This window comes from Mustela lutreola, chromosome 13, assembly GCF_030435805.1.
Source record: "Mustela lutreola isolate mMusLut2 chromosome 13, mMusLut2.pri, whole genome shotgun sequence".
NCBI classification, from domain to species: Eukaryota; Metazoa; Chordata; class Mammalia; order Carnivora; family Mustelidae; genus Mustela; species Mustela lutreola.
In genome coordinates this window covers 21,347,104-21,361,112 of record NC_081302.1, presented here as the reverse complement: position 1 = coordinate 21,361,112, position 14,009 = coordinate 21,347,104, and the positions used below count along the sequence as shown (strand labels likewise).

General features: G+C 38.4%; 1 protein-coding gene across 1 annotated transcript in view; it reads right to left on the bottom strand.

Moving 5' to 3' along the window:
* LOC131813586 (uncharacterized) overlaps nt 1-13,729 on the bottom strand; it is a 105,852-nt gene extending 92,123 nt beyond the window's left edge. Inside the window, exons 1-2 of the mRNA XM_059143977.1 lie at nt 13,536-13,729; nt 12,964-13,443 (exon numbers count right to left, since the gene is read on the bottom strand). Of these exons, the coding sequence (XP_058999960.1) occupies nt 12,964-13,443; nt 13,536-13,729 (674 nt within the window). The remainder of the gene's footprint in view (nt 1-12,963; nt 13,444-13,535) is intronic.
* Between the last annotated feature and the right edge of the window lie 280 nt (nt 13,730-14,009).

Sequence of the window (14,009 nt, the reverse complement as noted above, 5' to 3'; positions counted from 1 at the left end):
GTATTGCAGGGGTGTCTTGGCCAAAAAGAGGCTGAATTTAAAATGAATTCCTAAGAGAAAAACATCTGATTATGAAATTTAATAGCATCCAATCTTATTGTAAGATGTGTCTCTTGCTTTTTAAACATGACATTAATTTTACAATTGGATTTAGCAATATCTTTTAACTACACAGCTACATATTTAACCACTGATAAAAATATTTTCCTATAAAGATAATCTGTAGGAATTTTTTTATATAGAAAATGGGATGAGTTATGTAACACTGCTTTATCTCAAAAGGTTTAAGTTTCTGTAACAAAGAAATTCTCAGCTCTTAAGAGCAGAATGTGACATTCTGGGTACACGTGACTCATCTGCATTTCTGTGTCCTTTTCAGGGGGACCCCCTGGGAGAAACTTATCTGATATACGTATAAAGTATAGTGCACTTCTCTTTAGCAATTGTTTTGTTTGAATCTCATGGGCATTGTAAATTTTATAACTTACAAGCTTTTTAATTTACAAGTCAGACCTATTTTTGTGGTTTATCTACAGTAGACTTGTGGGTTATTATGACATTTTTTTATGCTACTTTGTTCCTACATCATTTTTTGTGTGTGTGTGAAATGGCACTCTTATCTTTTCATTTTATGCATCCTTGTAAGAAATCTTAAATCATTTTGGGAACAATATGTGACATGCATAATAGATAAAAATCATTCCCATGGCTTGATTCTCTCTGCATTGGGAAATGTGTTTTCTATTCATTACAGGTTGAAGAGTCCTCTCTATCCCTTTCGTACGTATTGTAAAATCTCTCTATGTAGAATCACTTACCAAAGAGTTGATGCTTATACAAACTGCACAGAAAAGTATCTAAAGTATGCAGCTATTACCTCTGTGACTCTGAAAGCTTTATCCAGTCGCTGTCTCAAACTATGTCTGACAAAAAGAAAAAAAAAAAAAAAAGTTGCCTTTGATAAATATGAACAAACAACCACTAGAGATACTCACCTACTGTCAAGACAGAAATCCTTCCTCACCGTGTAATCAGATGCTGACCTGCCCCCTCTCAGCTAATGTTAAGGCTGCTATATAAAGTGTGGACTACAGCCGAAGTCTCACTGATACCCAATGTTCAATGTTCCCTGAGTATTGCTAAATGCTCCTTATAAAATTCTACTGGAGATTTCAAATTCATTATGCTATGGAAGAATGACCTAATTCAAAGGCATTTCTGCTTTGATAACTTATCTACCTTTAAAAATCAAATTTCTTATTTCTATTTTCTAGCTGCACAGGAAGGAAAAGAGAACATATTTGACAGCCTTTGAAAGATAATTGATGGCGATAGAGAAAATCATATAGCTTTGAACTAGGGCATAAAAATGACAAATCTATACCCCTGGGGATAAAAATATATGTTTATAAAAAATAAAAAAATTATAAAAAAAAAAAATGACAAATCTATTACATGGGATCTTTTTCTCACTGTCTCCATCTTTAGGTATTGGTCTTAAAATGGATCTAATTCATAAAGAGGTAGTCTTATAATATTTCAGGCTTACGTTTTGATACATAAGTTATCAGGGCTTAAAAGTCTGCTACACAAAATGAAATATATACTGTGTACTGTATACTGTACATGATAGCAGAGGGGAGGTGGCTATCTTAAAGAGAACTGCGACATTTTCTTCCACTGAATTCTTTCCTTAGGGCACCTTTCTGGGTAAAAAAAAGTTGCCTGAAGATAGAACTAGTTGGAAATAAACTCTATTCTAATCTTAACAGTAGAGCTTGATAATATAATTCACTTAATTAAACACTTAGAGCAATGAAACGCATGATTTCTATTTTTGGCATACTGCATTCTTTATGTCAAATAGAATTCCTAACTTTTTTCACATACATGACAAAACTTATATATTAATTGGTGTGATGTTTAAACAAGCTCTTCTGCTATAGAAAGAAAAATGACTAAAATAAATCTCTGAAAATGGATTCTGGAATTTTATTAGAAACAGGATTTTATGAAACTAATCTCTCCTAGTGAGAACTAACATATTGGAAAATAAGTTGTTAGGGGGCTTGGGTTATTTTTATTGTCATTAATATCTAGGGAAAGTCCTAGGTTGTCTACCCTCAACTTCTCTGTATTTGTTATATAAACCCTGACATTTCTTTCCAAAATAATGCTGTAGAGATTAAATTGAGACAACATACTTAAAAGCTTTTGACATGTGTGCAGGGATTCTAGAACATGGTTCCATTTCCCTCCAATCCCAATTCTATGGTACTTCCCTTTTATCATACAATAAATGTTATGATCTTTGGGCAGCGGCACGCAGCTGAAGCATGGGTAGAACTGGTGGAGAATATCTTCAAGGTACTGGAAATGGGCTGGAAGACCGTATTCAACAAAGACTTTGACCTTTGGCTCCCCAGGCTGAAGTAAAGGAATATATGTAACTGTTCATTCACCTTAACATCTCATTTAAAAAAAGAAAGTATAAATTGTTGCTGAGCTTGCAGGCTCAGACTTTCCTATTTTGCCACTGCGAGAACATGGGGATTTTGGAGAATAGTGAGGTTTCCTTCAGGGGACTCAACAGAGTGGTGACAGCCTTATAGAACCGGACTCTCTCATCTCCATACTTTCAGGGTTTCAACAGTGAGAAGGCCCTCTTACAAACAAACCTGAATTTCTAGAAACCTAGATGATAGATAACAGGCCACAAAAGGAGGCCCACCAGCTAGAGAAAGGGTAATCAGGTAGAATAATCAGAATATACACTTAGTGAAACTAAACTGTTTAATGAGAACTGAGTAAAAACAAAGTAAAACAAAACAAAACATACAAAGAGTACCTAAGGAGACCAGTGAGCTGTATAAAACCAAAATCTTCTCTTTCTCTCTCTCTCTTTCTCTCTCTGTCACACCACACGCACACCAAAAATCTCTAAAAATAATAAGAACCCCACTCAGTCCTCTAAAAAAAAATAAAAAATTCTGGGGCTTGAATACATAATTTCATCTCAAACTTCATTTTAAGAATGAAAGGAGAAAGTGATCTTTTTAAAAATCCAACTATGAGATTCTGGGGCGCCTGGGTGGCTCAGTGGGTTAAAGCTTCTGCCTTCAGCTCAGGTCATGATCCCAGGGTCCTGGGATCGAGCCCCACGTTGGGCTCTCTGCTTCCCAGGGAGCCTGTTTCCTCCCCTCTCTCTCTCTCTCTGCCTGCCTCTCTGCCTACTTGTGATTTCTCTCTGTCAAATAAATAAAATCTAATAAATAAATAAATAAATAAATAAATAAAAATCCAACTATGAGATTCTAAGCAAGAGTTACTAAAATTTTTCTGTAAATGGCCAGATAAATATTTTGGGTTTGTGGTAGCTTCGAAGAAGTGTAAAGTCTCAACTCCTAAATTAAGTACAAATAAATATAGACTTTTTAAAAAAGATATTTAATGAACACGTATTCATAATAAAGAAAAATAAGTAAAGATGAAAGCCAGTACATAAGTAAAAGACTAAATTACAGTGTATCCATGCCATGTTATATACTTATCACATACAATTTATCCAAGGAAAAGGATGGTAAGTTTTTGATACGGAGGAGGGCTCAGGAAGGGAAGGGGCGCAAGTCATGGGACAAATAAAAACAAAAGATTAATCAAAACCCATATATAAAAAGAAAAATTATAGGGGCACCTGGGTGGCTCAGAGGGTTAAGCCTCTGTCTTCGGCTCAGGTCATGGTCCCAGGGTCCTGGGATCGAGTCCCACATCGGGCTCTCTGCTCAACGGGAGCCTGCTTCTTTCTCTCCCTCTGCCTGTCATTTCCTCTGTTTGTGCTCTCTCTCTCTCTGGCAAAAAAATAAATAAAATCTTTAAAAAAAAAAAAAGAAAAATTATATAAATATTAGCTTATAGCAGTAATGCTATATTGTTTGTATCCAGTGGGTTGTGTCTACCCTGGCTCTGCTAAACATATTATTGACAGAAAGCAGTCTCATGTAAAATGACACACTTGAATTTAAGAAGATTGGAGAATAGATGTTAGTGACTAAGGCCTTACGAATCATATGAGTTAGTTGCCTTATTATACACATGAGGGAATTATAATGCAACTACAGAATGTGAGCAGATCAGCAATGTACTAACTGGCAACACAAAATAATTTTACTGAGGATTTCTAAAACCATGTTGTCATGCCAGAACCATTTGTACATGACATAACAGGTTACTCAGGTCTGTTTTTTACCTGGATCAACTGAACACTTCAACAATAAAAATCAAAACAATAGAAAATAGCACTGAAGGACATATACTCAGAGGATTTCAAAGTCTTTTCTATTCCTAAGGTGATTTCTCGTTCTAGCTGTTGCACGTGCTCATGCCTCCTAAGGGTTTTCTCTTTAAGTTCTTAGCCTAGTGTTTATTTTTTCTACTCACACACGTGGTTCATTGTTTCTTCTATATCAGTTTACTGAAAACAAACATAAAAATAAATACTATGTTTCATTTTTAATGTTTCGAATTTAAAAATATATAAAAAAGATTTTCTTTGCTATATGAATAGCAGGTATATCAGTAATATAAATTTCCAGTTTTTGATGATCTTTTTAAAATTCAGGTAGCTTACATTGCACTGTCTCCTTTAAAATACGATGCAGTCATTAACGGTCATGAATTCACTCCAAGTGCAGAAAAGAAAGTAACCCTGGGGAGTTTGCTTTAAAGATGAGGTTATGTGTGCATGAGTACATGTTTTCACTATATGGATTTGTACATCGCCTCATTTGGTTTGTTTATATTGTTTGTTTTTGTTTGCTTCAGAAATGGAAGACTTTTTTTAAAGATTTTATTTATTTATTTATTTGACAGACAGAGACCACAAGTAGGCAGAGAGGCAGGCAGAGAGAGAGAGAGGAGGAAGCAGGCTCCCCGCTGAGCAGAGAGCCAGATGTGGGGCTCGATCCCAGGACACTGGGATCATGACCTGAGCCGAAGGCAGAGGCTTAACCCACTGAGCCACCCAGGTGCCCCTGGAAGACTTATTTAAAATGACCTCTGAACATTCATTTAACACAAATCAGTCAGTGCCAATCGCTAGAAAGATTAAAAAAAATAAAAAACTGGAATTATGAAATCAGTTCTGCTGGAATTCCCCTGGTGGCAGGGGAAGCCATATTGATTGACATTACATGTGTGCTGGGGGAAGAAGGTGGTTTAGATTAAAGTAATAGCCATAGAACATACTTCCTAGGGGGAAGTACAAATATACCTGTGTTCTTTGTATTTTATAGAGATATTTCCTCAGTATTTCTTTGGTTTAAGATCTTCAATTTTTCTCCCAGTTTTCAAAGCATATTTCATCCCAGGTATCCAAAATGTCAAATTTTAAGCTTTTTTTCATGAGTATGTATTTGTATTTCAAAAATTTCAGTCGCTTGAAACCCAATACTAAACATTCAGAGGTGTTTAGGGCAGTTTCCCTTTCCTTGCTTCTTTTTGTAAGTCCATTTTGTGTAATTAGTATTTAACTAAAAGAGAAAAACTTAAACATAAATATGTCTTCTTTTGTAATCAGGAAGGAGGCACAAAGAGCTCATGGTGACTCTTAACCAATCTGACTGAATCGTAATTACAACCCTACCTCTTGTTAGCTTTTTACACTTGGGCAAGTTTTAAAATATCTCTCCTACACAATTTTCTCATCATAAAATGAAGATAATAAGACAATCTAAATCACAGTGCTGTTGTAAAGATAATACTTGTAAAATCTTGAAAAAATCCTTACACAAGGTAGTTACTTAACAAATGCTATCTATTATTGTTATGACTTGGTAAATATGTATCTTTCTTAGAAGACTCTGAACAAGCAGCAAAATGTGAGAATTATTCTTACTGTCATTTCATTTTGCTGTTTCATTTCAAATAGATATACTTAGCATACAGTTCCTGTGGATCTTTATTCAAGTTGGTCAGAAATATGCTTTAAGATTTCTGGAATAAAACCAGAGATACTAACAATAAGACTCAGATGGAAAGATAAGAGCCACAAGAAGACTAAGGGGTACAGTTAAGCACATCTTAACTGTACCTATACTTCTCTAAATTATCAGTCTAGGTGAGGCTTCTGAAGAACACCACCATAATGTTTCCAGTTTTCTAAACTCTAGGCTGCCATTACTCTTAAAGCTTGAAGTCACTGCAGATTTAGCCTTCAGCTTTCCTACTAGAGCAATAAAAGCTATTTTTCTAGGGATAAGTCTCACTGTTATGGACGGTTGTTGGCAATATGTTCCTTGGTCAATGCAAGGATAGGTGTACCATATCAAGCTGACATGGTCTTTAGGTAGGGTAATGGGCTGAAATATGTCTCCCCAAAATTCCTAAATTGAGGATCTAATTCCAAGTACTACAGAATATAACTATATTGGAGATAGGGCTTTAAAGATAGGGGAATTCATGTTAAATTGAGTCATATTGGTGGGGTCCTAATCTGTTATAATTTGTGTCCTTATTAGCAACGAATAAACACCAGGAGGCATACATATACAAAGTAAAGTCCATTTGAGGACCCACTGATAATGTGGCTGTCTGAATGCCAGGAAGAAAGGTCTCAGAAGAAACAAACCTTCCAACAACTTGATCTTAGACTTCTAGCCTTCAGAACTGCAAGAAAAATAAATTTAGGCCACCCTGTCTGTGGTACTTTGTTATGATAGACCTAGCAAACTAATACAAGTATTGAACGTGGATGGGAACGGACTCCAGAATTTGGATGTATTGCCATTGTTCAATAATTCTGCTGTGTTATTGTTACCATTCCTAAAACAATCTTATCATCATAGGGAAATATTTGTAGAATTCCTCCAGAAATACCAGTAGCCCTTTATAGTCTATGTAATGTTTCTCTAACGCATGGAGGAAGAATGCCTTGTGGATTTTGTTTTGATAATTTCGTCTCATCCTAGCCTTTAGGAAAAATTATAGGCAACGTTACCCTCACCTCCACACATGCCTCCTCATCCAGAGAGTAGGGAGCTGCAGGCGAGTGAGACTCAAGGACCGCTTCTTTTGTCTCCAGGCATCTATATAAAGGTCACAACTTGGGCCAAGCACTGCTCTCTAGCCAGCTCAAGAAAATACTAGACAATATCATGAAATATCATGAAATGACTGGGATTTCAGCTACTCTGGTCAGTACTGAAGAGCCCAGGGAACCAAAGTATTTACTTCCATCACTTCGATGAAATATTCCAAAAAGTGTAGGCTCATAGTTCTAGTACGTGAGTAGCTGTTTTTCCACAAGTCTCAAGGCCCAATGCCATCAGGTCATTTAGATGAATGATGTGTTACCTCCTATTCATATTAAGCCTAAGGAATAAAAACCTTTTGAAATCCATATAGCATGGGTCTCCTTCTCTTTGAACTTGTCCCTTTGCCTGTCTTCTATTAAATTTAGGTAAAGGGGTCTGGAGATTCTGGGCAGCAGTTGTGTGGGTTTGGGGAAATTGTGGCCAGATGGGTTAGACTTAAAATCAGTAGAACCTTGATGATTCCAAGAACTCCAGAACATCTGCATGTAAGACATTACTTAGTAGGATGTAGATTGCATCATGCATACCAAATGTTGCATCCATCCTCCCTTAAGCAAGAATCCCTATTGTCTTTAGTATGGTTGTTAAATCCATCCTATCTAAAGGTACCTCTGCATCATGTGCTGTGGAATACATTTCTAGAACTTACCCATAATCAGTTTCCCATCCTTCCTGGCCATAAAGAAGACTGAGATTTATAGAACGGTTTTATTTCTCAAAACAAAATTAGGATGAAGCTGTTTAGTTTTATTTCCATTTTAGACATGAAGAAACTGATGTATAAGAAGATAAATGAAAATAAAAGCATCCAGGTAAACAGTCAGTTGGTGGAGCTGATATTCAAACACAAACTCTACAGTTTCCAAGCCTGCATTCTTAAGAAACCATCTATTGTTTCTTTTCCTTTTGAAAAAAATTAATCTTTCATATTTCAGTCTCATGTTTTATTCAACTTGTTGTATGATTTTAACTGTGGTAAAGTTATGTTACTAAAATACTGTAGGGAAAGAGTAGGGAATAGGCAATAAGGAAAGGGTAGATAAAGAACCTGTCCTAACACATGAGGAGATCAATTTAGCTTTCAATTTAGGAAATCATGTTCCAGACTCAATTTCCTAGAAAGGCAGATGGGCCTATCAAACACACAAGTAAGAAACTAATTAGATATTTGATTCAAAAAGCAGTAAATATCTTTTAGGATACACCTGAAAAAAAAATGGCCATTTAATTATGCTCATCTTCCTCAACTAACCTCAGATCATTTCTTTATGCTTAAACACCTTGTAAAATGCACCAATGGGAGCACATGGTTTGTTAAACTACAGGCGATTAGAGATTATCTAAGCCTGACATCTCCCTCTAAATATTACACTATCAGAGTCTGTCAATTTTACCTTTGGATCCTTGAATTCATGAACAGATCTTTTCTGCACAACTCTTATTTTCAGTTCAGACTCCATGCTTATTGAATCAGGAAGAAATGTGAAAGGAGATATTTATGTCTAGCTAATCTGACATCTGACTCTTCTAGGAGTTTCCACTTGCTTCAAAGCCTCCAAACCAGTCTAATACTAAATTCTTGGCTCCACTACCCATTCTCCAAACATTATCCAGGGTAATTTTTTTTTAAGATTTTATTTATTTATTTGACAGAGAGAGGATAGAGGGAGAATCCAAGCAGGGAGCAACAAAGGGAGAGGGAGAAGCAGGCTCCCCGCTAAGCAGGGAGATCGATGTGGGACTCGATCCCAGGACTCCAGGATCATGACCTGAGCAGAAGGCAGTTGCTTAACCAACTGAACCACCAAGGCTACCTTTTTTTTTTTTTAATGATAAATAAAAACATAAACAAATAAATTAGGTCATGACATTTTCCACTTAAATCTCTTAAATGGCTTTACTTCATTTTCAAAATAAAATTCCATCTCTTCATTGTGGTCTACAAAGCTCTGCTTTATCTGTTCCCTGGCACTTTAGAGAAATTGAAGACTTATCATAAAGCTACATTAGTCAAGATAGTGGTATTGACAAAAGAACAGAGAAATAGACCAATGGAACGAATGGAATAGATCATAATTAGACCCACACAAATATTGCTATGAAGCAAAGACAATTCAACAGAGAAACAATAGTTTGTCAGCAGTACTATAATGACTACATCCACATGGAGAACAATGAATACAGGCATAGAAAACACACCTGTCTTTTAAAAAATCGCTCAAAGTGGATTATAGGCATACATTTAAAATGCAAAATTTAAAAACTTCCAGGAGATACTACAGGAGAAAATCTAAATTATTTTGGGTTTGCATATAATATCAAGTGGGGAAAAAATTGGGACTTTGTTAAAATCTAAAGTTTCTGCTCTGTGAAGGACCGTGTTAAGAGAATGAAAAGACAAGTCATACATTGAGAAAAACTATTTGAAAACACACAACTGATAAAGGACTTGTATCCAAATTATACAGAGAATTCTTAAAACTCAGTAAGAACACCAATAGCCCAGTGGCAAAAGGGCAAAAGATCAAAATAAATTTCTTTTCAAAGAAGATACACAGAAAAAAAAGCAAATGAAAAGATATTCAACTTTATGTCGTTTAGGAATGGCAAATTAAAACTACTCAACAGCATTACATATCTACTAGAATGACGAGACTACAAAACACTGATAACACTAAATGCTGGTGACTATGTGGAGCTGTAGGAATTATCATTCACTGCTAGTAGAGAGGCACAATGGAACAGTCCTTTTGGAAGACATTATTTCAGTTTCTTTCTTTTTTTTTTTTTAAGATTTTATTTATTTATTTGACAGAGAGAGATCACAAGTAGGCAGAGAGGCAGGCAGAGAGAGAGAGAGAGAGAGGGAAGCAGGCTCCCTGCTGAGCAGAGAGCCCAATGTGGGGCTCGATCCCAGGACCCTGGGACCATGACCTGAGCCGAAGGCAGAAGCCTAACCCACTGAGCCACCCAGGAACCGCAAAGGTAAACAATCTTACTATATGGCCCAACAGTTGTGTTTTCACCCACCGGAGCTGAAAAATTATGGCCAGATAAAACCTACATACATATTTATAATTACCAAACTTAGAAGTAACCAAGATGTCCTTCAGAAGGTGAATGGATGCATAGTATTCCATTGTGTATATATACCACATCTTCTTGATCCATTCATCTGTTGATGGACATCTAGGTTCTTTCCATAGTTTGGCTATTGTGGACATTGCTGCTATAATGCAGCCATCAAAAGAAATGAAATCTTGCCATTTGCGACAACATGGATGGAACTAGAGCGTATCATGCTTAGCGAAATAAGTCAAGCGGAGAAAGACAACTATCATATGATCTCCCTGATATGAGGAAGTGGTGATGCAACATGGGGGCTTAAGTGGGTAGGAGAAGAATAAATGAAACAAGATGGGATTGGGAGGGAGACAAACCATAAGTGACTCTTAATCTCACAAAACAAACTGAGGATTGCTGGGGGGAGGGGGTTTGGGAGAAGAGGGTGGGATTATGGACATTGGGGAGGGTATGTACTTTGGTGAGTGCTGTGAAGTGTGTAAACCTGGTGATTCACAGACCTGTACCCCTGGGGATAAAAATATATGTTTATAAAAAATAAAAAATTATATTAAAAAAAAAGAAGGTGAATGGATAAAGAAACTGTGGTATTATCTATACAAGGGAGTATTACTCAATATGAAAAAGAAATGAACTATTAAGCTATGAAAAGACATGGAGGAACTTTAAATGCATACTTTTAAGTGATAGAAGCCAATCTAAAAGGCTACATACTATATAATTCTAACTGTATGACCTCATGGGCAAGTCAACACTATAGAAAAAAATTTTAAAGATCAGTGGTTACCAGGGTTTGGGTAGAGGAAGGAAGAGATGAATATTTTTAGGATAGTGAAACTTTTATGTATAATACTATAATGTTGGATATATGCTATTATCCATTTGTCAAGACTCATGGATCTATACGAGACTAAGTGTGAATCCTTAATATAAACTATGGGCTTTAGTTAATAAAACTATCAATTATAAGGGAATCTATGAGGGAGGAGGGGAGGTGACCTATGGCAGCTCTGGCCTTTCTGCTTAGCTTTTCTGTAAAACTAAAATTTCTTTAAAAATAAAGTCTACTATTTAAAAGAAATATGACATGTGTCTGAAGAGTAATATACCTGTTAAGTACCATTGGTGGTCAGAGAAAGAATTTATGAAGGTAACCTGAAAAAAGTCTGTCCAGTGATATAGGTAGGATATGGGAATTGCTTAGAGTGTGGATAGGTAGAAAAGAACTACAGTGTTAACAAACAACTACAACCCAAGCTGGTGAAAAATCCTTTGAAGTGTTATATAAACTATCATCAAAATGGTCATCAAGGTCACCTGCTGTCATGGTCTGATTATTTGTGTCCCCCACAATTCATATGGTGAAATCCTAATGACTGATATGATGGTGTTAGGGAGAGGGGCCTTTGGGCTTTGATCTGATGAATGGGATTAGTGCTCGACTAAATAGGATCCAGCAGAAATCCCAAGCCCTTTCTGCCATGTGAACTTTAAACAGGAAGTCTGCAGTTCAGAAAAGGGTCCTCACCTAACCAGGCCAGTGCCATGATATTGGACTTCCAGCCTTCTGAACTGTGAGAAGTACATTTCAGTTTATAAACCACCCAGTCTGTGCCATTTTGTCACAGCAGCCTGAACTGACGAGACACCTGCTTTTTCAAAAGACCCAATATCATTGTTTGTCAAGATCTGCTTTCAGAAATAGGATGAGCTTTTTTCCTCCTACGTAGTGAGGTTGGACCATGCATTCATTCAGTTATGCAGCATGGAACAGACTAAAGCGAATGGTCTGTTGGGTAACTGAAACTGGTCCTAAGTTCTAGCTTATCTCTGGAAGCAATAGTCAACCGCATAATATGAAGAAAATTTCTTGGAAGAAACAAGGTCATGTTTTACTACTGCCAGAAGAAATGAATACTTTTTTTTTTTTTTTTTAAAGAACTACTAGTTGACAAACTTTTCAGTGTTAGGAGCACCTATTTCTGTCCCCTCCACTACCATGTCTCTGAGGTCACAGCTTTTCAATATGTATTCTATGAAACAACCACATATAGAAGCTTTTACCCACAAGGTAAATAATGAGCTTCCACTTGAACTTCTTTCTAACCTGTAACTGAACCACACTAGCATCATCCTTAAAAAAAAAAAAAAAAAAAATTATTATACTATGTGTATTTAAAAAATGACTGCAAAATTCTCAAGCTTGAAAAAATGGGCAACCAAGACTCTTGCAAGTGGATTATTGGTCTCTTTTACCTACGTATTGGTCTCTCAGATCCTCATAGAGAGAATTCCTATTTCTGGACTCCCTGGACTCCCTGCCTACAATTTTACCTGCTTCCTTTACTCTCAGCTGTCCCCCAGAACCATCCCTTTGGGAGACCACACGGATAGCCTTAGTAGCCAGCCTTGTGGTGGTTCAGGGTTATGCGGACTGGGACCTCTAGATATTGCCACTGTGGGCCTGATGAGGATTTATTTGTTCTTTACAGGAAGGACTATGTGAAAAAATAAGAACATTTATTATCATGACCATTTTTAAGCACTCGGGTTCCAGGCCCAATGCCTAAATACTGGTTAGTTTGTGTAATCCTTACAAAAGATTTATTAAGTGGGAGCTAATATTACCTTCACATCACCAGGAGAGGCTACTGAGGCACAGAACCGTGAAGGGGTTCAACCAGTACACACCCTCACCCCCCCCCCCCTTATGGTTAAGTAGTTTGGCCAGTCCCAGAGTTAATTACAGTGTTTGAACCCACGGGGTCCGAGTTGGCTGAGGACTTACCCCTGAGCTTGGGTGGTCATGGCCATCCGGGGAACGCAGGGCAGGTTGGCGCGGGCCGTAGGAAGGACTTTCTCCCCGCTGCTGGTTCTAATAGCGACAGTCCAAGGCACCCCGCGTCCGCCCTTAGCCCTGGCCGGCCCCCGTGGCAGCCCAGAGACAAAGACCGGACGCGCCTCACATCCACGCACGTGATCCGACGTCGGCTCCCCCTGCTCCAGGATCTCCCAGGACAGCCCGTGGGCAGGGCCAGCGTGTGGTGGGAGCCACTCCTCGGAATATTCACTGGCAGCCCGAGGGGGGTCAGGGGAAAGAAAAGGAAAAGAAACGCTGAAGCCGCAGTGCCTCGGCCTGAGCAGTTGGCACAGCCCCGACCAGGGTTCCGAGATGGTGGCCACGCTGACGTCGCCCTTCCCTGACCCAGTCCGAGACCCAGCGCAGAGGTCCGCGCGCGGGTAGGTGCTCGCGAACCCTGCCAAGGCCCTGGCAGGGCGAGGAACGCGGGCTGGGGCTCCCTCGCAGGGGTGGATGGGTGGCGGAGCAGGGTCGTGTCTGCACCCGCAGGACCTGGGCACCCGTGGCTAAGAGGCTGCCCTGGCACTTCTGGAAGCCGCACAGTGGCGACACGTCGGCTGGTGTCTCTGTGGTGTACGAGCCTGGCTTCCCTTTCCCGCTGCTGAATTGCCCTCATGGCCCGGCTTTTGCTAAAGCTTGTTGCTCCAGCTTCGTGCGTTTGTCTCTGAGCACGCTGTGTGCCAGGCTCTTGCATAGTCCTGCAACATTAGGTGTGATGATATGTGCAATTTGTAGAGCTCTTTGCCCCCGTCTTAGTAATAAGCGTTGGCTCCCCAGCATGGCCAGGGACCCAGTGCTGCTCTTGTCCCATTTTTTTTTTTTTTTTTTTTTTTTCCCCAGATCGATAGGATTCAGGGATCAAACTCCTTTCCCAGGCTCTTCTTCCTAGGGAAGATGAGAAGCTTGTCCTGTAAGTTCCAGAGTCAGGAACTTGGCATAAAACATTAGTTGCACTTACTGTGAGTAAGCAATAT